Source organism: Nannobrachium achirus, assembly GCF_963921795.1.
Source record: "Nannobrachium achirus genome assembly, chromosome: 1".
Lineage (NCBI taxonomy): Eukaryota > Metazoa > Chordata > Actinopteri > Myctophiformes > Myctophidae > Nannobrachium > Nannobrachium achirus.
The window spans coordinates 13125284-13152600 of record NC_137810.1 but is presented as its reverse complement, the minus strand read 5'-3'; the positions used below and the strand labels follow the sequence as shown (position 1 = coordinate 13152600).

The 27317-nt window shown below is 44.7% G+C and overlaps 1 protein-coding gene across 1 annotated transcript in view; it reads right to left on the bottom strand.

The window, feature by feature from the left end:
* The window catches only part of tgfbr3 (transforming growth factor, beta receptor III), a 152246-nt gene that overhangs the window by 57287 nt on the left and 67642 nt on the right, over positions 1-27317 (bottom strand). Inside the window, exons 5-6 of the mRNA XM_080724877.1 lie at positions 6466-6658; positions 886-1048 (exon numbers count right to left, since the gene is read on the bottom strand). Coding sequence (XP_080581003.1) covers positions 886-1048; positions 6466-6658 — 356 coding nt within the window. The remainder of the gene's footprint in view (positions 1-885; positions 1049-6465; positions 6659-27317) is intronic.

The following is a 27317-nucleotide window of genomic DNA, read 5'->3' as shown; positions in this document are numbered from 1 at the left end:
TTCCAATTTCCAATACTTTTTCTTCTACTCCACTACATCTTGGATCCAAATATTGTACTTTTACTCCACTACAATTATTTGAAAACTTTAGTTACTAGTTACTTTGCAGACATAAATCATTATATTATTAAACAACATACATTAATGCACTTTAGCCCTATTCTATACCGTGGCTATTTGAAAATAGCCGATCTACAAGCTCACAACGCGTCGCGATGCGACGCGTTGTGAGCTTGTAGATCTGCTATTTTCAAACATTTTGTACTTTTACTTATAGTACTTTAAGTACATTTTGATGCCAATACTTTCATACTTTTACTCAAGTACATTTTGAATTCCGGACTTTTACTTGTAACGGAGTACATCTACAGTACAGTATTGATACTTTTACTTAAAGAGGTGGTGCCATAGTTTTGTACTTTTTCTGTTTTTCATGTGTCTAGGAGGTTGAAAGTACTTCATTAGACCCCCTGGTGTGGTTTTTATAAGCAATTATGTATTCTCTTGGTATTTGTTTGTTTTCTCTTGGAGGCTGCCACCTTGTGGTCAAAAGTGTCAGTTAAAAAACATACATACTAAGTATGTCACAGTATCAACTCCTCCCCTATTTACCATTCACCCAACACTGTGGGGAGTGGCTAACTTCAGCTGGGTCACCACCCACCATGACATCCATGCATACTTAATGAACTGGGGGTGTGGCCACATGAAAACCCAATTTTAACTCTTGCTTTATACTTTTTTGGAAAAAAATCTTCCTCCTAGTATAATCATAATACCTGATAATCATGTTTTAGAGGGGGGAAAAATCATGGCACAACCTCTTTAAGTACAAAATGTGAGTACCACCACTGCTTATTGGTTCAGTTTGTCTGGCGCTCTCACCTGCTGGAGTTTGGTGCTTGCAGCTCAATGATGTGGACCTCTTGGTCCTGATCTGGGCCTGACAGGACGCACCCCTTGGACGGCTGGGCCTCCACGTAGCCACCCAGGTAGTTCAGGGACAGGAACTTGTTGTCAATCTTGCAAGTGTCAGAGAAGACTGGATCTAAAAAATTTAAAAATTTAAACGTGGAGATGAAAATTTAGTTTTAGTTTTAGTCATAGTCTTTTGAATAAAATTGCATTTAGTTTTAGTCATAATTTAGTCACCTGAAAAGTTTTAGTTATAGTCTAATTTTAGTCGACTAAATATATGATTTTAGGTGACTACATCTACAGTTGTATTTTGGCAGGCCATGATGGCATCGTAAATGACTGATTTTACACTTGATTGCGTGCTGAAAATAGCCGATCTACAAGCTCACAACACGTCGACGCGTTGTGAGCTTGTAGATCTGCTATTTTCAGCACGCAACACCTGAGAGCACCCAAACATAAAATTACTCTCTTCAGCACTAGTGACTAGTCCCTCCCTAACGTTTTAGTCTAGTTTTTATTTTGTTGACGAAATTGTCAATATATTTAGTCTTAGTTTTAGTCATCACCCGACAGCTTAGTTTTTATTTAGTTTTCGTCAGTGAAAAAAAAACGCAGTCGACAAACATTTTTCGTCATAGTTTTAGTCAACAAAATCAACACTGTGATGGACACAGTGCATAACTGCATATTAGGACTTGCTGGTAAAAAATCATGTGTAGCTGCCATTCATTTATATTCCGCCTCACACAAGACGGTAAAACATTCAGATCCGTTTTATACGGGGAAACTAACGTCATTATTTTGTCGGAACACTTTTGGACAACAACATCCATAAACATGTCTCGTCAATCCTTCCAGTACGTCCCCACCCCCCCAAACTCTTAAAAAAATGCTGCCCGGTTGGTGTATTTGTGCAAATATCCCAGAACCTGCCAGTGTAGTTTGTCTGCTCCTCCAGAACATGAAAAACTAAGCGCCCTTTTTCTCCTCTACTCTTTGAGCAAACACAAGACAGATGCTTCCTTATTTGGCAAACAAGACTCTTGGACACAGAGCCGTTTGGGAGAGTATAAACTAAAAAGTTGGCACCTTCCCCTCCGGAACCATCATGGCACTTTAAAGAGGCCGGGAGAGAGGCTGAGCATGGGCCTGGTTAGGAAGCAGAGAGCGGAAATCTGTCTGTCCTTAAGAAACACCGATCGGCGAGGAAGGAGGAGAAGGGTACTGGAAATCTGCAGCGCTCCTCGTCCTCGCTCCTCGCTACGAGGTAAACATGGCACGCTGGTCCTCTGCCAAACCACGGGGCCTTAATAACAGAGTCCCAAACGCTCAGAGGCAAAGCAAAACCACACGCTCTCCATGGCGACGAGGAGACGTCCGACCGCTAATATACCTGGCGGTGGTGTGTGTGTGTGTGTGTGTGTGTGTGTGTGCGTGTGTGTGTGTGTGTGTGTGTGTGTGTGTGTGTGTGTGTGTGTGTGTGTGTGTGTGTGTGTGTGTGTGTGTGTGTGTGTGTGTGTGCGGAGCGACCATTTGGCCACATGCATGCTCCTGCATTCGCAGGGTTTCCGAGCGGTGAAAGACGCTCGTTAAGGACGAGGTGTCCCGTCGGCGTGCTGGCGCGTTATGAGGTGGGGCGTGCGGCCTGCTCACTTTATGAAGGAGCACTAGTAGGGAGGGAGGCATGGTGCGTCCCGGGCTAACATATGTGAGTATCAATCATAGCACTCCCTGGAGAACCCTCCCCCCGGTGCTTCTTCCTCCTTCACTTCAAACGCCCTCCCTCCCTCCCTCCCTCCCTCCCGCCTCCCCACCGCTTATAGCAGAGTTTGGAGAGGATCCGTCTGTCTGGTTCGGCTCACCTCTGACAGTTTGTTTCCACTAGCTGCAGTTATCAAGGAACAGTTCACATTTGCTAAACGCATTTATGCCTTCCACGGGCGGCATGCCTCAAAGTGTTTATTATTTTTTTCCTTTTCCTTTTTCTACGTTCATTATTCAGTAGGGTGTAATGCCAGTCTTGTGGCAAACCGCGGATAAGAGTTAGTTTAGAAGTTGAACTGTTTAGACGCTATATATACGTTGCTGACCGGTGTAACCCAGGGTTCTTGGCCTACTGCTCCTCTTTTCCCCCTACTCTAAATCTCTTCGCTGAAGATAGACGATCTACAAGCTCACAACGTGTCGCATTGCAATGCGCTGCAAGCGTATAAATCTGCTATTTTTGTGGAATGGTTGCCGGTAGTGTTCATGTGGTTAATATGGCCCTTAATAGGACCATATCAGCCTTTTAAAAATATGGGTATTTCTTATTTGTATAAGATCTCATTCCCCAAAACCTTTTATTAAATAGTTTTCTTTTTCTTCAGATCTTGTGATATATCACCCTAATCATAAATGTTGTATCAGAGATGCCTTTTGATGCAGTGTAGTAAGTATTATGTCATTTTGAGTTGTTAGAGATATAAAAACCGTATCAATGTAAGAATGACAAAGGCTGGGATTGCCTTTATGCCTCTTAAGTTTTAGGGGGTTAGACAACATTATGAAAAAATATGTGTGTCCAGTTTCCTGGTGATTTGTGTACTAATACATATCTGTAACAACAAATTACTTTTTTTTTGTGTTATTAGTGAGGGCAACCAGACTATAGTAGTTGTCTGACTTTATTCCTTCCATCTTTCCATCTTTCCAGATAAACTTTATTTTGCCGCGCTACTCCTCCCACACGCACTTGGGCCATACGTCAAATCGACTGGAGAAATTAATGTATTCTCTTGGTATTTGTTTGTTTTCTCTTGGAGACTGCCACCTTGTGGTCAAAAGTGTCAGTTAAAAAACACAGATACTAAGTATGTCATAGTATCAACTAGGGATGGGCCGAAAGCAAAATTCTTGGCCGAAACCGAATACCGAATACTGGAAACATTCCACCGAATACCGAATACCGAATAGCCGAATAATACATGTATATAATTTATTTTGTATAATAAATGTTTGTACCATTGCTGTACCTTTGTTGTAAAGCTACCTGATTATGGCAAACCCTAACTTAAATAATAATCACCATATGGTTCCATAAAACATTTATTTCTCACTTTTGAATGCACACATAACAAAATAAAATATTTTCTCTTTGCAATGTTAGCATAAAACAAAGTCAAAATAGTGCAACTATTTCTGTAGTATCCTACAGAGATAAAAGTGCATCAGAACAAGGTGCTTAAAACTGCAGAATGATCTAGGCCTACAACAAAATATTATTGTAAACACAAGGGCTGTAACAGCCAGGCCTTCAACAACAAATGCACATACTGTATGTTGCAAAATGATCTAGGGCCCAGGGGTCCTCAAATACAAATCTTGAAGGTCCAGAAATATTTTTTTGAAACAGGTCCAGGTCCGAAAAAAAGGCGAAGGCGAAATAAGGCGGATACATTTATACAGTATGTACTGTATGTATGTATGTTTATTATAATCATTAGAATTGTTTATTTTAATTATTATTATTATTATTTGGAACTTTGGAAATCTCAGTTGGAACTGTTACCCCTGCTACCTGATGCTGGATAAGCGGTTGAAGATGGATGGATGGATGAATGGATAATTATTTATGCATGTAGAGTAGGCTACATTATTGTGTAGCAATAAAACACTGGCTTATAGTTTAATTATTGGAAACTAAAGAGCATAAATGCAATATTAGGCTTGTCGTTCAGAATGGAAAATAAAGTGGAACTTAGCGTGAGGGGGAGAGGATTACTTGACATTCAGTTAGTTGACACACGTACTGCACAAGCCAGACTGACTGTGCTGATTGACTATGTCAAATGACCAGTCAAATCAGGGTCAACGAGTCATAGTTATTAACCTAACACAGCCTAGGATAGCTGGCAATAATATGCGACGACACATCACATTGTTAAAGACGCATGATCACGCATCGCGAGTTTCACGACCATTTCTCGTCTAATGCAAGCAGTTGGAGCCTTAATTACATCGTGGATATTAATGTGTTGCTGTTGTCCTCTCCAATTGAACAGCCAAAGGTAGAAGATCTCTAAGTTATTAATCCAGTGGGAGCAATGGTTTCCAAGAGGTTTTAGCAACTTTTTTAAGGCAGCGAGCGGCATGAGTGTGTGGAGAGGAGAGGAGAGGGGGGGGAGCAGCATGGAGAGCAGACTGCGTCGGAGACTCTCGGAGGGAAGGAAAACCTTTGATCTGCAAGCCCACAGCACGTTGCACCCGCGACGCTTTGTGGGCTTGCAAATTGGCGTAGGGGTGTGTCTTGTGAGCCTGTGTATGTGTTTGAGCGAATGAGCACAATCAGCACATACACACCCACGCACACACAAACACACATCACACACAGTCAGTCCGATCGTCAGATACAACTGTGCGGAGATTTCTCAGAAATGTGCCGCGGTCCGGACATGGACTGCGGTCCGCCTATTGAGGACCCCTGACCCTGTCCTTCACACTATTCGGTGCTCAACTATTCGGTTTTAAAAGCTATCCAGCCGAAAACCGAAAATGCATTTTTAGCCATTTTCGGCCGAAAGTTTTCGGTGCCGAATATTCGGCCTCATCCCTAGTATCAACTCCTCCCCTATTTACCATTCACCCAACACTGTGGGGTGTGGCTATATCAGCTGGGTCACCACCCACCATGCCATCCATGCATACTTAATGAACTGGGGGTGTGGCCACATAAAAACACAATTCTAACTGTTTCTGTATACTTTTTTGGAAAAAATCTTCCTCCTAGTATAATCATAATACCTGATAATCATGTTTTATAGGGGTCAAAGGACGCTCACAATTTGCAGTTCATTTTCAACTTGGGCTCACTTTCAAAGACAAACAAAACATAACAAGTCAGGATCTGATTCCACATTTAGTGGAACTAATACACTGCTGAAGCCATCATGGGACACTGAGATTGAATTACCACAGGTAGTTTCAAAATTAGGGTTTAGTGAAAAGAAAACGTGTCGAGAGAGAAACTCTCTCAGGCACGTGCACACAATGACATCAAAGGGGGCTTGAGCCCCTCCCTGCCCCTTTACCCATCAGTAAAAAGTGCCCTTGCCAGACCATGAAAAACTATCGAAAATAGCTGACCTCCAAGGAGGTCTGCTATTTTCAATATTTTCACCAAGAAGCCCTTTTTAGAAATGTCAGCCCCTGCCTCTCTAATATTCTCTGCACGTCCCTGACTATCAGACAAATAAACTTGAAAGGAAACGTGCGTTTTTTTGGACAAGAAACATTTCAGAGGGCGGTATAAACCTCTGGACAGGCAGCGAATGAGAAGCGAGAAATTCAACCTCGATATCGAAAAAGCTACCAGGTAAAAAAAAGGAGTCGGTGCCGCGCTGTGAGCTTGTATATCTGCTATTTTCAATAGCTAAAGTTACTAGGGCCCCTCCACCTTGGGCCCCGGTAACTCAGTCCCACTTTCCTACCCCTTGTGACGCCCCTGTCTCCGGCCCGGAGTTACGGTATACGTTTGGGAATTCTGGCCCAGACAGAAGAACACACCTTCTCCCACTTTGATGTAGATGTCTTGCGTTGTCCTGAGTTCAGAGAAGGAGGTGACCGCGCTGTACTTCCTCTGGGCCCAGTTGAGGAGGTGCTCGTTGCCGTGGGGGAGCGCCGGCGCCTCCTTGTGGACCTGGCAGGTGAGGGAGAAGTTGTTCCCCGGCTGAAAGTGCACCTCCGAGCCCTCGGATACCTTTGAGGAAAAGAGACAAACGCAACGTTGTGTTAAAAGGAAAGAAGTTTTCAAGAGAGTCTGTGTCTGTGGTGGTGTGGTGACGTAGCACAGTTGTGTAGAACGTGCTGTGAATGCTGGGAGATATACCGGTACACTATATGGCATTAGAAGGATATATCTTACATACAGTATACAGATCTAAAAGATGTAATATTGTGTAAAAAAGCATTGCAGATGCTATATACCGGTAGCATCCCAAAATGGACTGCATAAACTTCAAGCAACTCTGACTTCAGAACGTTGACATTTCTGTATTATAAATCTGTGTCTTCAGTGGTCTTGTGTAATATTGTAATATTTTGAAATATGCACTTTTGATATTCATGAGCTGTATACCATAAAAAAAATCAAACCTCGGTTCGAAGTGAAGCAGTGAACTTTTATTCTATGTGTTCTAGAGTTATGAACTCTGTGATCTATACATCTATACAGTTATGGACTCTGTGATCTATTCATTCTTTATATATTCTGAATTCTACATTCTTTATATATTCTGAATGAATATATAAAGAATGGAGGGCCGAATTATCATGTGAAGCTTGACCAATCCTCAAAGTATCCATTCATCAGACCGGGAGGGACACCGCACACATATTCTGGACGTACAGCCGACGTCAGCAAGGGGGAGAAGACAACAGCCAGCCCCATGGCCTCCCCTAAGTAACAAGACATCTTGTGAAATACAATGTTGTCAACCAATCATCAAGGACGATGATACACGAAAGAAAGAAAGAAAGGACAAATAAAACCTGTTCATTCTGAACTGAAATGGCCATATATGGACATGGGACACACACATTTTGCTTTTTGAAAAAGCCTATTCATTCTGTACTGATATTCTGGACGTACGGGACAGAAAAAAACCTGTTCATTCTGGATAGACTGGAGTGACCATATATAGACATGAGGTGACATACATTTTGTTTTTGAAAAAGCCTGTTCATTCTGGACTGAGATGACCATATTATGAACATGAAACACACATTTTGTTTTTGAAAAAACCTGTTCATTCTGGACTGAAATGACCATATATGGGCGTGGGACACACAAAGCCACTCATTGGAAGCGGTTTTCACCGCTTCAAAAATCTAAAATGTAACAAAAAAAGGTTTGGAATAATTCACTGCATGTGCAATATGTATCTAGAATACAGTATATGAAAGTTTCAAGAAATATATGAAAGTTTCAGGAAAATGTACTTTTACACAATATTCCATTTTTATATTTTAGATGGATCTGTATATGTGAGTATTATCAGTATATCATTTAGGTAAGAAGGAGCATTTTCCTTCAATGGCAGATCACTTATCACTGTTTAATAGAACGCAGCAGTGCGCACAGTGCACCCAACAGGTACAATCTGAATTAAAATCTTCAGAAACTCAAGGAGATACTCCGTAGTAAGACTATCACTGTAGCGTTTAGCTTTTTAGCTCCGAGTTGCCCTGTCAGAGTGAATTACTGGGGTGAGAAATGGGAGAGACACTGAGTGAGCAGCGGAGGGTCGACTTCACAGTAAAAACACAGACGATTTATGGTATTTCTCTATTTGACTTATAGTACGACTTTTCAAGACTTCCCACTTTACAATGACTTCTTTGTGGATAAAGATATGCTGCACGTAAAAACCCAAGTCCGTATTGATACGCTCTTCCACATTTTACGGGGGAAGAGAAATCTGAGACGCTTAAAAAAAAAACTAAACAAAGGCCAACCTCCAGGCAGGCTGAATAAAGCAGCAGACCTTTCCAAAATTAAACCCACCATCTAAACGTTGCCAAAAGACATCCTTTACACCACACCCACACCCCAACCGTTATTTCAAGGCTTCTGCAAATACACTGTGTTATTTTCACACATGTTCCTCTGTCACAATAAGGTGTCTGGTTTCTATTGTTTACGCGGCGTGGTACAATATGTGATTGTGCGTCATCACCGATGTGCCTTTTTTTCTTTTTAGTTTTCTTTTTTTTTAATGGCCACCAAGACAAAAACAAGAAACAAAAACTGACGGACAAACTGGCACGTGAACACACACGCACGCACGCACGCACGCACGCACACACGCACACACACACACACACACACACACACACACACACACACACACTTGTACTTTTACTCCACTACATTTATTTGAAAGCTTTAGTTACTAGTATATACATTCTAATATTATAAAACATACATAAGCCACTTTAGCCTTATTTTATATACCATGGCTATTTGAAAATAGCCGATCTAAGATTTTTGGTACTTTAAGTACATTTTGATGCCGATACTTTTGTACTTTTACTCAAGTACATTTTGAATTCCAGACTTTTACTTGTAACGGAGTGTTTCTACATTGCAGTATTGATACTTTTACTTAAGTAAAATACGTGAGTACTTTTTCCACCACTGCGCACACGCACGCACGCACGCACGCACACATGCACACACGCACACACGCACACACGCACACACACACACACACACAAACACAGTGAGTAACACGTGCAGCGTATGCACACGCTCATTCAATACACATGCGTGCTGTTGTACGCTGAGCCCTTGGTATCCACGGAGGCAGCTCGTGTTGAGTGGATCCAGACTCTCAGCGTCTGCCAGAAGACAATAACTTGCACATATTGGATCTTGTGCTTTTATAGCCTTGCTGTCAGGCAGAAACCTCGTATCTCCATTATTATTTCAACTCTTTATGTATTTTTGTGTACTTTGTCATACTACTGTGAGGTGTCACATAAAAGTAGCAAAAAATAGCCGATCTACAAGCTCACAACACGTCGCGATAAACATTCACGATAAGCATTAATGAGATCTTTTGACGAAACAATAACTACATAGGGTTCCATACTATAGCAGGCACGTGCACACATAGACATCAAAGGGGGCTTGAGCCCCTGCCCCTTTATCCGTCTGTAAAAAGTGCCCTCTCTAAACCAAGATTAAGTCCCGAAAATAGCCTGACGCGTTGTGAGCTTGGAGGTCTGCTATTTTACAATATTCTCACCAAGAGGCCCTTTTAGAAATGTCAGCCCCTGCCTCTCTCTCTAACATTCTCTGCACGTCCCTGTCCCATAGGGATCCATAGGGATTTCCGTTTCCTGAAAGCTCACACAGTTTTGGACATACAAGTTTTCCACCCAAAAGCAGTTTGAATGCTTTAACCAGTGAAAAAAAGCAGATATACAAGCTCACAGCGCGGCACCGAGTGCCGCGCTGCGAGCTTGTAGATCTGCTATTTTTGAAAAAGTCGTGAAAATTTGTGCAAATCTTTGACTATATGTATTTTCAAAGCGAACATTTTTCAGTTTCCTGAAAACTCACAGTTTTGGACATACGAGTTTTCCCACCCAACAGCAGTTTGTGCTGCTCCATAGTAACAGGGTCAGTGAATGCCAGCCAGCGTGATATTATTACTGGGCACCGTCTTACGGTCTTTCACCATAGCAACGCCATCAAAGCACAACATCCAGCCGTGAAATGTAGTGACGGTTAGAAAACAAACAAAACACGAATAACACGATTTAAAAAATATATATCGTCGTTGTCGGGTGAAAACCTTGTATGTCCAAAACCGTTCGTTTTGCATTTATCATTTTAAAAATGATTTAAACTAGTGAAAACAGCCGATCTACAAGCACACAACGCCTCGCACCGCGAGGCGTTGTGTGCTTGTAGATCTGCTCTTTTCACTACTTTTGTGCGACGGCCTTGTGTGATGAAGCAGGGCTTTACTTTGCGAAAGAACGGACACATTTGAAACTTGGGAGATACGAGGTTTCCACCCGACAACGGCGATATAGAAAAACAGTGAGGGATAAGGTCTTCGGGCCTATTTACCTCAATCAACCAGCTCACAATGCAACGCGATGCGACATAATATCACATTTCTTGAGAACTTTGAAAAATCTTCCGATATTTTGGGACATTTCGGGATATTTTCTTCACATTCTCGCCCATAATAATAACACGCACCATACAGGGATGCCATGGGTTGAAAGTGGTTAAAACGTGTGGAAAGGCAATGAATGAATGAAGTGCTGATTTGTCTTTTGGCCGGGGGCGTACAGGGCGACAGAGAGCGGGGACCACCCCTTTGGCTCTTAATGGAGCTCAACCCATATGCTTCATTTCAGAGAGATAAACATTCACATGTGCTGCTAAAACCTCTGCCGTACGACTAAATGAGTGCACGTCGTCCGCGGTCTAGACAGTCCACCTCATTATACCGCCGTGTTTGTTTTGCTCATTCCCAAGGTGTCCTCTCTGGGCCATGCGTGACGGCTCGGCCGCAACGGGCGCTGGCAGGCCCAATTAAAACATTAACGCCTTAAGAACGGGAACGCATTGTTTTACGCGATGGTTTGTGCTTTAACTATTATCGAAAAGAGCAGATCTACAAGCTCGCGGCGCGGCACCGAGTGGTGCGCTGCGAGCTTGGAGATCTGCTATTCTTGGAAAAATCGTGAAAATTCTTTGTGAAAGTCTTTTAATATTTTGACCCTGGTCCAAGATCCTAGGATTCTATAAGTGTCTTCTAAATCCTTCAAATGTTTTTTTTTGTTTTGTATATACGTCAGTGGTGCTCACACTTTTTCATGTCAAGGACCCCCAAAATGATACGTATTTGGCCACGGACCCCCATATCAAAATATTCCGTTCCAGGGACCTCCAGAAGCAAAATTTGAGTTACAAATCTTCGCTTTAAAAAATAAATACATTCAAAGATTTGCACACATTTTCACTACTTTTCAAGAATAGCAGGTATTCAAGCTCACAGCACAGCCCTCTGTGCCGCGCTGTGTGCTTGTAAATCAGCTATTATTCAATAGTTAAAGTAGCATAAAATAATTCCTGGTCTAAAATGGGTTAAAATCCTAACATTCAACTGGCAGGGAGGGCTGCACCCCATGCATAAAAGGTGAAGCCCCCGAACGGTCTTATTCATTCAGCGATGACACTGTTTGCCAAGAAGCTGTCCCCAAGTTGTGATGGCGCGATAATAAAAGTGGATCCCTATGGGGTGTTTAGATTTCTTTCTTTTTTTTTATTATTATTATTTCAGATCACTGCCTGCTCTGTGTACAACATCTGTCTGACCTCTGGATGCTGTGCGCGCCGGCGCCGTTCCTGGCATTGTCACCAGAGGCAGTAAATTGCGAGGCCTGCAGAGAGGCCCGCCGCTCTATCGAAGAACTCGGGTCCAGATCGGTTTTATTTTTAGCGAGGTTCACTATACGGCGAGGAGGGAAGAGCATTGTGGATGCACACGTGTGGGATTATTTTATGCTTTAGCTATTGAAAGATAGCTGATATACAACCTAGCTGATATAGCAGATCTACAAGCCAAGAGCTTGTAGATCTGCAATTTTTTTGCAAATCGTTTAATATATCTTTTTTAAAGTGAACATTTGTACAGTAACACAAATATTTGCTTCTGGGGGGTCCCTGATACATAATATTTCAAGATGGGGGTCGGCAGCCAAATACATATAATTCTAGGGGTCCTCGACATGAAAAAGTTTGAGAACAACTCACGTAGAAACATGCGTTTTTCAGAACCTTAAAAGGATTTAGAAGACACTGGTAAAAATATTCAAAGACTTGCACAAATGTTCAAGATTTTTCTAAAATAGCAGACCTACAAGCTCGCAGCGCGGCACTCAGTGCCAGGCGTCCTGGTGGTGCCATAATAGGCCAATGTAAAAAGGGTGGCATGTGTTCTTCACCAATCTTAGACCTTTCATGGCGCCACCATGAGGCATTTTGTAGTGTAAGGTGCACTACAAGTGTAAGGTGCTTGCACAATTTCATTACAATTGCACACGGTGTTTGATTTGAGGCATTTTGTTTGAAACGGATCAATCCTGCAAAGTTTGGAGGCCAATCTTAGCCAATCAGGATGGAATATTTAATATGGGACAGATCTGTCTTGATCATATGACTGTAGAGATACTGTGTACTGATTTGTGTTCATTTTGGGTAAAATCTGAAGGAGTAATATCCAAAAATGTGTCTTACATAAGTCTGCATCCTGGTGGCGCTATAAAAGGCTGATGTGAAAAATGCAAGAAAGGGTTTTTCCTTGGCCTATAGGGAGTGTGCTTACAAAGTTTGAAACTGATCGGTGGAGTTGTAGGTAAAACCACGAATCGGCCCGTTATAGCGCCACCATGAGGCTGATTTCAAAAAGTTGGCCTTATGGGAACGTGTGTGTGCGATTTCATGATAATTGCACTCTGCGTTTGTGATTTGAGGCATTTTGTCCAAAATGGACCAATCTTACAAACTTTGAAAGCCAATCTCAGCCAATCAGGATGGAATATGGACAATCAGACAGATCCGTGTTGATCACATGACTGTAGAGATACTGTCTACCGATTTACGTGATTTTTGGACAAAATCTGTAGGAGTAGTGTACAGAAATGTGTTTTGCAAACATCGGCCTCATGGTGGCGCTAGAACAGGGCCATTTGAAAAATGTGGGGCAGAGGTTCTAAATTGCCATCCAGGGAGTGTTCGTGCTCATTTTAGCAGCGACCGGGTGAACGGCACCGGAGATTAGGTGGTAACAAACTCGGAGGACGGACGGACGGACGGACGGACGGACGGACGGACGCACGCACGGACAGACGGATGCACGGACGGACAGGGGCGAAAACATACTCTCCCCCTGCCTTCGGATGGTGGAGACAATAATAATGCGTAAAAAGTCCTAATGGGTCAAAATAATGGAGAAGAGGTGTTACAGTAGATAGGTGGCACGCGTGTTGGCGCGCCTCGCCGTGTTGGCGCACCTCGCCGTGTTGGCGCGCCTCGCCGTGGCGAGCGCAGGGCAGTGCGGTGGAGCCCCCCCCCCCCCCCCCCCCGGAGGAGCAGCCCAGGGAAAGGGGCCGGGGTTTCTTTCACTATAGCCTTGCCAAGTTCAGCAGAGTTTATCAATTTAATTGCGGGAATACGACTGTAATTAGTCTCAAGGAATTAGAGGGGGAAAGCCTGAAAGCCAAATTAGCTCCAGGCCTTCCAGAGCTCTGGAAACCTCAGGAATTTAAAACGGGGAAGCAAGGGACCCACTCTCCACGCGCACGCACACGCACGCATTCACGCGCGCACACTCTCTTTCTCTCTCTCTCTCTCTCTCTCTCTCTCTCTGCATGTTGATAGAGGGGAAGGGATGTGAAATTCTCAAATAAACAAAGAGTTATTTGTGTCATATAGTCTTTGGGTAATAGCTATCCGCAGTGATAAATAGCCAATAGCTTCAGAATTTTGCAGGAAAACATAAGCAGCCAATAAAGACTTTGTAGAGCCTTGCTTTTAAGTAATAGCATTTCAAAGCCAGCATTGGCCGTATAAGCAGCAAAGGGTCTCATTGCTGATCTTCCAGTAGTGGGGTTTAACCATTTAAACCCTTGCATCCCTATTCTGGGCATTTCATAAGAGGATAAAAATGGTTGAATACATACTGTACTCAGATGTACTGTACAAGCTCACAATGCAAGGCACTTTAAGTTTGTAGTTTATTTTCGACAAAGCCATTTGGTGTACAGGGAAATAATGACAGGGCCAAGTATAGACCCCTGGGGGACCACGGTCAATGGTATATAAAGCAGGGGTCTTCAATGTTTTCAGGCCAAGGACCCCTTAGTTGAGAGAGAGATGAAGCAGGGACCCCCACAACCTTTTCATACATTCCATATACTGTAGTTTCATCGTTTGACAGCACAATCATCAGTGTATTTTGGATTTATGTCAATTTGTGTTTTCAGATATTTAACTACTTGAGCCATCATTACCTAATAAACTTGACCTTTTACTCTTAGTCTGCTCTTTTTCCCCTCTACACCAAACGTCTTTGCCGAAAATAGCCGATCTACAAGCTCACAAGGCCTCGCAGCGCGAGGCGTTGTGAGCTTGTAGATCTGCTAGTTTTGGCTACAGTTCTCAGAATATGGACACTAGGGTTCAAGTTGTTAATATAAAAAGGATATGACGATTTGGAGGACCCCCTGTTGTAACTTGGAGGACCCCCTAGGTGTTGAAGACCCCTGATATAAAGTATAAAGTAGTATATAGGGTTTAAGTGGTTAGTGGTTAATGGTATATAAAGTATAAAGTAGTATATAGGGTTTAAGTGGTTAAATGAAGCCTTATCAAGAGCGGTTCAAAGTCTCTGTCCAATACACGGTTTTAACTTTCCAACTGTAGCCGTCCGAACTCCGAACACCCCTAGCCGGTCCCTCAACAAACAGAAATCTGACACCAAGTTGGACGTTCTGAAGGGCCCTATCTGTCCGGCTCCATAAATCAAGTGTTGTTTATCGGTGTCCTGGTATCAGGCAGCTCTGGACAGACAGATTATCCCTGGGCTGGTTTCATAATAATGCTCTCTTGCCCCACCAGCGCTAGCTTGGATCGGAGGCTTCCTGTCTGTGTGCAGGGGCGTCACACCAAATTCTGGGCCCTGGGTACAAGGATTCACTGCGGGCCCCCCATGAATGTTAACTATTGAAAAATAGCAGATATACAAGCTCACAGCGCGGCACCGAGTGCCGCGCTGCGAGCTTGTAGATCTGCTATTTTATGTGTGCAAGAACCTTATGTTTCTATGTCAGTGGTGCTCAAACGTTTTCATGTGAAGGACCCCCAAGATGATATGTATTTGGCCACAGCTAGACCCCCATCTCAAACTATTTAGTTCCAGGGACCCCTCCCCGGAAGCAAAATTTGAGTTACAAATGTTCGCAGCCGCAGCACGGCACTCGGTGCCGAGCTGTGAGCTTGTATATCTGCTATTTTTCAATAGCTAAAGTTACTATAGGGCCCCTCCACCTTGGGCCCTGGTAACTCAGTCCCACTTTCCTACCCCTTGTGACGCCCCTGTCTGTGTGGACCGAGGTCCACGTAGAGGTGAGAGGAATGGCGCTCGGCCAAGCAAAGCACTAACCTCATCACACCAAAAACACAACACCTCTGCAGCTTAGCGGCTCATCAGGTTACCTGTCAAATAACAAGTCTGAGTATTCTTCTTCAGTGCAGATTGCGGGATTTTGAACATTGGAGCTGTTAATCTGGCTGGTTTGGGTCAAGTTGTGAATCGCATCGACATTCAAATGAAAGGAACTTGAAATACGTCCAAATTTGCATGCTAGCGTTTGCGTAACTTTTTTCCACTTAAAGGAGGGAGATCAGACCCCCAATTCACCCTTTGTCAGGGTTCTGATTGGTCCCTGACTGACCAACCAGCAGGCTCTATCTGCCTTGTCCCGCCCTAGTTCCGCCTTTTTTGTGTTGAATTTGCTAAAACATCATTTTTGGAGAAATAAAAACATTTAAAAACATGCCCAGTCACTATACTGCACCTGAGAGGCTCCTTTTTTACTGAAACCAAGTTTAAAATGAGAATTGAACACACAGAATAACAATAAGAAGCAACTGAATTAAAATGGTAGTGGATGTAGAGAAAGGACTTTTGTCCCACCAAGACACAGCAACCAATGGGTGCGAAGATGGGCGGGACAACGGGCAGGACTTGACAAAGGGTGAATTACTGTAGCAACAGCAATGTTCCATTAGGATTCAAAATCATGCACCCATGTTGAATAAATTCATCCACTGAGGTTTATCTCTTGATCAAAAACACAATCGTCTGCATTTTGTTTGACGCGCCATTTGCTGATCTGCAGATGCCGCCGGTTATCTCTGTTCTATGTGTTCGTTGAAGGTTTACTGTACACAGCGCGGTCCAAAAGAGATAATTTCCTGGTCTTTCAGCCAAATGCGCGTTGTGCAATACGAGCCGCGTGGAAAACAGACAGCGTGCCAAATGTCTTCCATCAATTATCGCGAAGCTGCAATCCTCCAATGCCTTCTTCTCACTAACTAGCAACACTCAGGGGCCTGGGAAATCACCAAGGCTGTTTGGAAACGAGGAGGTGTTACAAACAGAGCGCAGAGAGAGAGAGAGAGAGAGAGAGAGAGAGAGAGAGAGAGAGAGAGCTAGGGCCTCCTAGATAAGAAAAATGAGCACACGTCGATACATCTCTGGTGATATGAACGTGATAAATGCTTTTGTGGCTGATTTGATCCCTTTCCTTGGATGAGAGGTAATCGGGCGGCTGCTGCCTGCGTGGCTGCAGACGTGCGGGTTGTGTTCCTGTTGAACTGTGGCAGGATCTGTTGTGGAGAAAACAATCCCATCTGTCCCAGCGCCACTCTGGAGCGTTCCCTTCGCCCGCTCCCGTCTCCAACTAAAAAACCAACGCCGGCTACCCATGGTTTCAATTAACCCATTTAGGCCTAGCATTATTGAATGCTTTAACTATTGAAAAATAGCAGATATACAAGCTCACAGCGCGGCACCGAGTGCCGCGCTGCGAGCTTGTAGATCTGCTATTTTTGAGAAATCAAGATTTTCTTTTGCAAGTCTTTGAATATATATATTTTAAAAGCGAACATTTGTAACTCAAATATTTGCTTCTGGGTGGTCCCTGGAACAACATATTTTGAGCTGAGAGTCTGTGGCCAAATACTTTTAATTTTGGGGGTCCTTGACATGGAAAAGTTTGAGAACCACTGATTAACAGGAAGGATTTAGAAGTCGGGTCAAAGATCGGGTCAAAGATATTCAAAGACTTACACACATTTTCAAGATTTTTCAAAAATAGCAGATCTACAAGCTTGCAGCACGGCACCCGGTGCCGCGCTGTGAGCTTGTATATCTGCTATTTTTGAGCGGTGGTAGACCGCTCCATAGCATGGCCGTGTGTGTATCCGTGTATCCGTGTATCCGTGTATGTATGTGTGTATGTAGCCTGAACTACCACTCAGTGACCAGAGAGGGTGCTCTTGAGTCTAGTCTGAGCATCAACTGCAATATTCTCTCTCTCTCTCTCTCACACACACACACACACGCACACACACACACACGCACGCACGCACACACACACACACACACACACACACACACACACACAACCACCGCTCAGTTCACACGGGTGTGATTTTTCAATAGTTAAAGCATAAAATAATGGTTAAAGTGGTTAAAATCTAACGTGACTCGGGCACGTTCCCGGTATTTGAGAGTTAACAATCACAGCGAGGTGGTCGCGGCACGCTGTGTGTTTCTGTGCATGAGTGCGTGTGAGCGTGCGTGTGTGTGTGAGTGCATGCGTGCGTGCCCTCGTGTGTGTGTGTGTGTGCGTGTGTGTGTGTGTGGGGGTATGCATATTTGTGGGAATAACTGGGATCAGAGGGGGGCCACAAATCACCACCACAAATCTTTAACTAATAATAAAAGGAAAAAGAAAGACTTGGCCAACAATGAAAAGGGGCAACAGATGGCAGCGAATATCTGCAATGTTACTTCATCAAAAGTCATGTAATGTCAGTAATGTGTTCCAGATCGATCTCTCTAAACAAAATGTGTAAGATGTGTGTAAGATCACACGCCATGACTATGATTCTGCGTAAAGCCCACAGCTTTGAGACGCACGGATCACTTTCAATTTCAACTGTCTCTTTGGGAGAAATATTCAATTCGGGTTCGTTTCCATTTCCATTGTCCATCCTCCCCAGGGAGGTGCAGATCGAGGCAGGGGCTGAAATTTCTAAAAGGGCAATTTTGGTGAAAACATCGAAAATAGCAGACCTCCAAGCTCAATGCGCTGCGACGCATTGTGATGCCACACTGAACTAAGCATAATCAAGTCAATACTGGAGATTTCTAGCCTAGTTCCAGACCCTGAATCGCTAGCCACACCCCTTTAATTTTTTTGTTTCGGCGATTCAGGTCTAGAATCGCTCTCATTGAAGAGGCCTGCCTCGGTTGAAAATCCGATCGGCGAATCAGCGTCGTGAATCAGCGTCTTGTGATCAGCGTGGGTGGGGGTTTTCCAGAACTCATGTGTGTTTCCAAGTACACCAGCGCCGCCGCCGTACCGTACAGCGCATCGCGGTAAAATGCGGTAAATTGCGGTAAAATGCGATTGTATCGATCTCGCTATGAAACACCAGTAGCAGGCATGTCATGTTGTGTTTGATTACTTGTTCGTAGTGCTCCTATTCTGACTGTTTCTTTGGTTAGCAAGTAGCAGTAGCAAGCAACAGGCTAGCCACTAGCCAGCCAGGCACACATAACAACACTATGTCATGTGTTGGTCGGTGAACCAATCGCTGAAGACTGCCTCTTTTTGGCAACGCCCATCCATGCAATCGCCCTGGGGGGAAGCGAGTTCAGACTGAATAATGAAGTGAAACGAAATGTCAATTCAGGCTGAGTGTCAGGCTAGGAGATTTCTACACAAAGAATGCAATTCTTTCAACATAAGCTGCAGCGTTCCGAGTTCAGGAGAGTTTGGACAAGGCAATTCTCTTGAATGCTGCCTTCAGGTATGGCATATGGAAAGAGGGCATTTGCATCTCTTTCACCATAGTAAAAACTGCATTCATGGTCTGGACTCTGGAGAGGGCAGTTTTTACACAGGCAGATAAAAGGGCAGGGGCTCAAGCCCCCTTTGATGTCTATGTGTGCACATGCCTGATCCACTTTGCCATTGCCGGGTCCAGTGTTAGTTCCATGCCTAACCTGATTGACAGGGCAGCGCGACAGAAAGTGTGTTTTACAACAAGACGTCTGGATTCTGGCATTTTAAAAAGGCAAGTAGAAGTAGAGGGGTCCGGTGGCCAACAGCAACACAGCACTCCCAGGCTTTTCCAGCCCCCCCCCCCCCCCCCCCCCCCCCACGGCCCCCACCATCCATCTGTGTCCACGGAGAGCCCTGTTGTGTTGGGACGCGGAAACTAGGACTGGCAGGCTACAATTAGCCTCAGGAAACAGCCAGAGTGAGGGAGGTCTGGTTCTGTTCTGGAGCATTTAGAACCTATACTATACTCAGGGGTGTCGCATGAAATTCTGGGCCCCATGGGTACAAGGATTCACTGCGGGGGCCCCCATGAATGTTCTTCATCATTGGGGGAGGGGGTTTAACCCATTTGGACTGGGAACGCATTATTACGTGTTTTTTTTTAGTTTTGAGTTACAAATGTTCGCTTAAAAAATACATATATTCAAAGATTTGCACACATTTTCACCACTTTTCAAAAACAGCAGATCTACAAGCTCGCAGTGCGGCACTCGGTGCCGCGCTGTGAGCTTGTATATCTGCTTCAATAGCTAAAGTATAAAATAATTAAGGCCCCTCCACCTTGGGCCCTAGTAACTCAGTCCCACTTCCCCCTCCCCCCTTGTGACGCCCCTGAACCCACTAACCATTCCTATTGACTCAGGCACTCACTATTCTGTCTCGGCTCTTACCTGCACCGAGCCCAAGCCCGCGGGACTCGGTGCCGCCCCGTCACTTAATCGCTGCCATTCCGGCACGCGGGTCCTCTTCATGTGTTACCGCTTAAGTATTCTCGGTCGTTTTTTGGGGACTGCCTGGCTGTCACACTCCGGTTGTCACCGCAGCCCCTTTAAAGTGGAGCGAAGACAGACAGAAGGAAAGGAAGGCTGACACTGACGGGGCCCATCTTGTCTCCCAGAAGGGAGAGAGAGTTTTAGTGGCGCGGCAGCAGCACGTCGAGGAGGTTTAACCCCCGCGGAGAAAACCTGAGACGCGGGGGCAGCTCCAGGGGGATTCACCCAGGGTTATGACTCTCTGCAGTCGAGCCTTTTAACTTTAATTTGACTTTTGAAAAGTTAAATGAACACTCTAGGTTGCAGCGCTGCGCGGTGGATAGGATGTCTTTCTATACGTTAGCGGAGAGGGCTCAGGGCCTGTCACTCAGAAAGCCAAACACTTACCCCCCTCCCCTCCCCCCCCCCCACCAGGAGGGACCGCCATGTGGATTAGCTTTATCTCTCCCTGCTTAAACAAAGAGCAGTGTCAGAGGGAGACGAATGGCTCGCCAGCAAATGAAACACATTGCACAGAATCTGAAAATACTCCCAAGAAATCGCCAGAAAACACGAACACATCTTTTAAAAAAGAGAACACGTATACATCATTATTCCGCAAAAAGCCTGCGAGATTACGGCCGAAGCACCAAGTGAAGTTGTCACGTAGGAGGAAGGGAGGTTCCCTGGCCTCCTCCTCCTCCTCGGCTCTGGGAAAGGTGGCAGAGGGTCCCGTGTCATATCCCATGTCTAACGTCATTAGACACACAGCAACAGTTCGGGGCCGGGGGGGCTAGCAGGCCTTCACGGGTGTCAGCTGTGTTCTGTCTGCCACCACTGACAAGGAGAGACATTTACTATGATGCTGACCCGCTGGTCCCCTCAGAGAGAGAGAGAGAGAGAGAGAGAGAGAGAGAGAGAGAGAGAGGCCCGCTGTGCTATAGCTCCACACTGCTACAGCTTTAAAGAACACTATAGCGGGCTGTGTGCACATTTGTCTGCATGAAATATAGCCTATAGCCCTTTGCCCCTGACAGGAGAACATTTCCATTTAGTTCAGGAAATAACGCAATTAAAATGGGTGTTTTTTTTTTGGTTGTTTTTTTTTGGGTGCAGTTTAGGCCTTGCAGGAGTAATCGTCTGAGATGGATTGGGGACAAGCTGAAAGCTGGGATTCCACTTCCATTGCTATAATTGTTTCTCGCCGCTCAAGGCAACCAAGAGAGTATGTGACCATTTCATCATATGACAGCTTCTACCACTTTTTGTGGTCACATGTTCAGATACTGGATTCTGATTTGCTTAAAACAGTGGTAAATCAGTCAACAACCTTGAGTTGGCTCATGGACCACGCCCACTGTTGTGTTGCAGTTGTAACATTTCCAAGATCACTGTGTTTTCTTTCATTTATATGGTAGAAGTGGTAAAAAAGCAATTTACCATTCGAGGGTTGTGGGTTGTTGGCTTCGCCTCGTGCCACAACCCTGAAACAGTGGTAAACAACCCACTCCCTCTCATGGTAAATGGCTTACACAGTCTACTCTACAATTACAACATGTTTTTATTGTTTGGATCCGCCAAACAATATTGTTGACCGTTATTGTAGTATAACCTTTATACTGTAGGTACACGCACAAGAAAATCATTAATACCTTATTTAGTGCCTCTTATTTGAAGGCTTGAATTGCACAGAGCGCCAGCATTTTGTCTCATAGGCAGCCGCTATTATTTTGAAGGGCAGGAAGTTAATTGCGCTCATTTTTGGTCACTTTCCTTTTTTTTTTTACTTTGACCTGGATCTAGTCCCGGAGAAGTGTGTTGACATGAGGGTGTCATGGCAGCCACCATACGATTGCAGATTTAGCTCGAAACATACCAGCCTTGCAGGGATCAAAATGTATTTTTTTGACTAAATGAAGACTAAAGATTGCAAGATCAATGGATTTCTATGGAGCAGCTTCACTTCGCGTGCACGCCAACGTGTGTTGTAAACAAATCACAGACTTTACCGACTCACAATGGATAGCTGGGACCGCAAGGTAAGGCTAATCATCAACTTTACTGTATTTAGCTCAAAGTGCTTTTAAGATAAATACATTTTAAGACTACGGTTAATCTTCAAACTCTGTGCCCCTCTCACCAAAAGGTTTTCCAGAGCCAAGGGAAAAAAAGCAAACCTAGTAAACCTGACCTTTGCTGACCTTTTCGACATTGCCACGCTACTCCACCCCCTCCCTTCCCATTTTAGTTTTGTTGGTGATGCGAGGAGGAGGATACGCCCTGGTGGATTTGCACAGCTGCCCGGGCAACCAGCAGGTTTTGGGTGTGCAGCCAGTAATGACCCTCTACAAAAGTCTACAACCAGTGAAAAATAGCAGATATACAAGCTCACAGCGCGGCACCGAGTGCCGCGCTGCGAGCTTGTAGATCTGCTATTTTTGAAAAAGTCGTGAAAATGTGTGCAAATCTTTGAATACATGTATTTTCAAAGCGTACGTTTGTAACTCCAATTTTGCTTCTGGGTGGTCTCTGGAACTAAATATTTTGAGATGGGGGTCCGTGGCCAAATAAAGATCATTTTGGGGGTCCTTCACATGAAAAGGTTTGATGTGTTTAAGCTAGATGCAGAATAGACCCAGTCTGTGGCCTTAAGCTAGATGCAGAATAGACCCAGTCTGTGGCCTTAAGCTAGATGCAGAATAGACCCAGTCTGTGACCTTAAGCTAGATGCAGAATAGACCCAGTCTGTGGCCTTAAGCTAGATGCAGAATAGACCCAGTCTGTGGCCTTAAGCTAGATGCAGAATAGACCCAGTCTGTGGCCTTAAGCTAGATGCAGAATAGACCCAGTCTGTGACCTTAAGCTAGATGCAGAATAGACCCAGTCTGTGGCCTTAAGCTAGATGCAGAATAGACCCAGTCTGTGACCATAAGCTAGATGCAGAATAGACCCAGTCTGTGACCTTAAGCTAGATGCAGAATAGACCCAGTCTGTGACCTTAAGCTAGATGCAGAATAGACCCAGTCTGTGGCCTTAAGCTAGATGCAGAATAGACCCAGTCTGTGGCCTTAAGCTAGATGCAGAATAGACCCAGTCTGTGGCCTTAAGCTAGATGCAGAATAGACCCAGTCTGTGGCCTTAAGCTAGATGCAGAATAGACCCAGTCTGTGGCCTTAAGCTAGATGCAGAATAGACCCAGTCTGTGGCCTTAAGCTAGATGCAGAATAGACCCAGTCTGTGGCCTTAAGCTAGATGCAGAATAGACCCAGTCTGTGACCTTAAGCTAGATGCAGAATAGACCCAGTCTGTGACCTTAAGCTAGATGCAGAATAGACCCAGTCTGTGGCCTTAAGCTAGATGCAGAATAGACCCAGTCTGTGGGTCATAGAAACACAGAAACACCCTCATAGAAACACAGTTTTTTTTTTTATCTTAGAAGGATTCAAAAGACACTTATAGAATCGGGTCAAAATTCTAATTTTCACGATTTTTCCAAAAATAGCAGATCTACAAGCTTGCAGCGCGGCACCTAAAGCATATAATAATAATGTGTACCCGTTCTAAATGGGTTAAGTACAATTGAGGTATTTTTACTTTACCTGAGTGTTTCCAATTCTCTGTACTTTTACCTCTACTCCACTACAGCTCAGGGGCAAATATTGTACTTTTACTCTACACAAAGCTGCTGAAAGAGGAATGAGCCCTCCACAGGGGTGTCTACCGCACCAAATTCGGGGCCCTTTGGGTACAAGGATTCACTGCGGGGGCCCCCATGAATGTTCTTCATAGGGGGAGGGGGTTTAACCCCATTTAGACTGCATGGGAACACATTATTATTACGCATTATTTTGTGCTTTAACTGTTGTTGAAAAATTGTGAAGTCTTTCCTTCTAAGGTTTTTTTTGAAAAACCTATGTTTCTATGTCAGTGGTGCTCAAATTTTTTCATGTCAAGGACCCCCAAAATGATATTTATTTGGCCACGGACCCCCATCTCAAAATATTTAGTCCCAGGGACCCCCTAGAAGCAAAAAACAAATACATATAATTATTCAAAGATTTTCACGACTTTTCAAAAATAGCAGATCTACAAGCTCGCAGCGCGGCTGCGAGCTTGTATATCTGCTATTTTTCAATAGCTAAAGTATAAAATAGTTGAGGCCCCCTCCACCTTGGGCCCTAGTAACTCAGTCCCACTCCCCCCCCCCCCCCCCCCCCCCCCCCCTTGTGACGCCCCTGTCCCTCCATGATGAGGACGGTCACATTTCAGGCTGACCCTCAGACAGACACCAAGGCCAGCAGACTACGAGTGATATGAACGTCTCCCACCTGTAGTAAACGTCACACGGTGGAACCCGCAGAGAGGGCTGAGTTCCACATTAGGCTCTTATTGTGTTTCAAGTGACCTGTGGTTCTTCTACAGTAGCAGGCACGCGCACACATAGACATCAAAGGGGGCTCGAGCCCCTGCCCTTTTATCTGTCTGTAAAAACTGAAAATGTTTACTATGGTGAAAGAAATGCAAATGCCCTCTTTCCATGCCATACCTGAAGGCAGCGTTCAATAGAATTGCCTTGTCAAAACTCTCCTGAACTTGAATGCAGCATCTTATGTTGAAAGAATTGCCCTCTCTCTGTGTAGAAATCCATGCCATTACGCCACATCTCCAGTATTGACTTGGTTATGCTTCGTTCAGTGTGGTTTCACACACCGAAAATAGCCGACCTCCAACCTCACAACGCGTCGCAGTGAGCTTGGAGGTCTGCTATTTTCGGTGCTTCCACCAAAAGGCCCTTTTAGGAAATTCCAGCCCCTGCCTCTCTAGCATTCTCTGCAGGTCCCTGTACGGTAGTACAGTGGGGTTTATGTGTAATTGTCCGTGCATGCGGGGACCTTCATGGGCCCAGGATGAGCTTTATGTGTGTGAGAGAGAGGCATAGATTTCGGTATATGCGTTCATCTCTGCGTCTCGCTGGCTTTCATGGTAGGATGTTTTGCGATGTGAGGAGTAAACACTGATGGAAGTAATTTAAACCTCATCCCACACATGCTGCATTCTTGCAGAATGCCACGGCGTTAACATACATTTTCAAATTGATTCCTCCTGCTAACCCCCCCCCAGATACGTGAAGGTCCAGAGAGAATACAAGGCAAGATAAAAAAAGTTTAGAGCTAAAAAGTCTCTCATACCAGCATGGTTTAGGTTAAGCCATGGCGGAGAGGCCTAGTGTCTCATTTTCCTGTGATTCCCTCCTGGGATACACATGGCTTAGACGTACGAGTACTGAAGTGGTCCATTTTCAATTTTTCATTAAGTTTCACAGCAAGGCGGTCCCCATACTAAATACGGCTGGCTCTCCAGGGGGCCCCGGCTCTCACAACTCCCAGAAAAGCCTTCACCAAAAGCTGCCTCCGTCCCGTGGTCACAACAAGAGTCTGGGAAAGCTACAGAGTAATATCCCGAGAGTTAATTTAACTCTTAAAAGTGTAAAGGGGAGCACACACTGGACGCGGGCGGCTCCGCAGCGTTGCGTCGCGCTACCGACGCACGTGAAGTGCCGCGCAGTAACCCCAACTGGATGCGGCGCGCTGCCACACAGCACATCCATTTCCCCTGGTGGGGAGAACCATGGGAGAACATGTTCACCGCACGGCAACGCTGGAAAAATAGAACAGCGGCGTATCGGCGCGGCAGACGAGGCGGCAGACCCGCGGCTGCGCGCGCCCCACGCCGCCGGTGTGAGTTAGTTCATTGAAAATAACGGGGCCGTATTTTTTGACGCGCCGCTTCCGCGCCGCCTCTGCGCCGCCTCCGCGTCCAGTGTGTGTTCCTCTTAAGAAATTGACCTGTATTCGGGCAGGGAGGAGGTTGACCTTGTTCGGATTATAGTCAGAGCACTAAGTCTAACCTTAAAGAGGTGGTGCCATAGTTGTGTACTTTTTCTGTTTTGTATGTGTCTATGGAGGTAAAATGACTCTAATAGACCCCCAGGTGTGGTTATAATGTGCCGATTTGTCTTCCCTGTGTATTTGTGGTTTCTTCCTGAAAGCTGAAAGCCTCTGAGTCAAAAGGTCGAAAAACACAGATTAAATGACATCATAAACTCAGACCCTCCCCTTTTAACATTCACCCAACACTGTGGGAGTGGTTAACCTCAGCTGGGTCACCACCCACCTGGCAACCAGGCATACTTAATTAACTGGTGGGTGTGGCCACATAAAAAAACAAATTTTAACACTTTCTGTACACTTTTTTTGAAAAAAAATCTTCCTCCTAGTATAATCATAATACCTAATCATCATGTTTTAGGGGGGAAAAAATCACGGCACTGCATCTTTAAATCTGCAACTGTAACACTGAATAGTTCTCCAGTCTGAAATGTACAGGTGAAATGGTGAAGCTTCACTAGAACCTTGGATAAGAGAGGTTCTATCTTTTATATATATAAATAATATCTCAGAGTTGACTAACGTTGAGGATTTTGTAGATTGGGGGCCCCAGAGATAACAATCATATCAAATGGGGGCCATTAATTGTCCTAATGCGTGTCAAACAGGGGGGTTGTTTAAAATAAAATTAAAAAACGTTGGGATTCATTGTCTGCTATAAGCTACTGTACCTCGCCTCAATCCCCTCCTCCTTCCCCTCCCTTTCTGTGAGTTTTTTCCCCCCTTTCCGTGACAGGAGGAAACGCCCTGGCAGATTTGCACAGCTGCCCGGCCGTCAACATGATTGTTTAGAAGATGCAGGGAGGCTGGCGGGAAACGGCCCGGCACCGTATAACAGAGGCACTGCACACAGGGGCGTCACACCAAATTCTGGGCCCGGGGTACAAGGATTCACTGCGGGCCCCCCATGAATGTTAACTATTGAAAAATAGCAGATATAAGCTCACAGCCCGGCACCGAGTGCCGCGCTGCGAGCTTGTAGATCTGCTATTTTTGAAAAATCGTGAAAATGTGTGCCAAGAAACCCATGTTTCCATGTCAGTGATGCTCAAACTTTTTCATGTGAAGGACCCCCCCCCCCATCTCAAAATATTTAGTTCCAGGGACCCCCCCAGAAGCAAAATTTGAGTTATTTTCACGACTTTTCAAAAATAGCAGATCTACAAGCTCGCAGCGCGGCACTCGGTGCCGCGCTGTGAGCTTGTATATCTGCTATTTTTCAATAGCTAAAGTTACTATAGGGCCCCTCCACCTTGGGCCCTGGTAACTC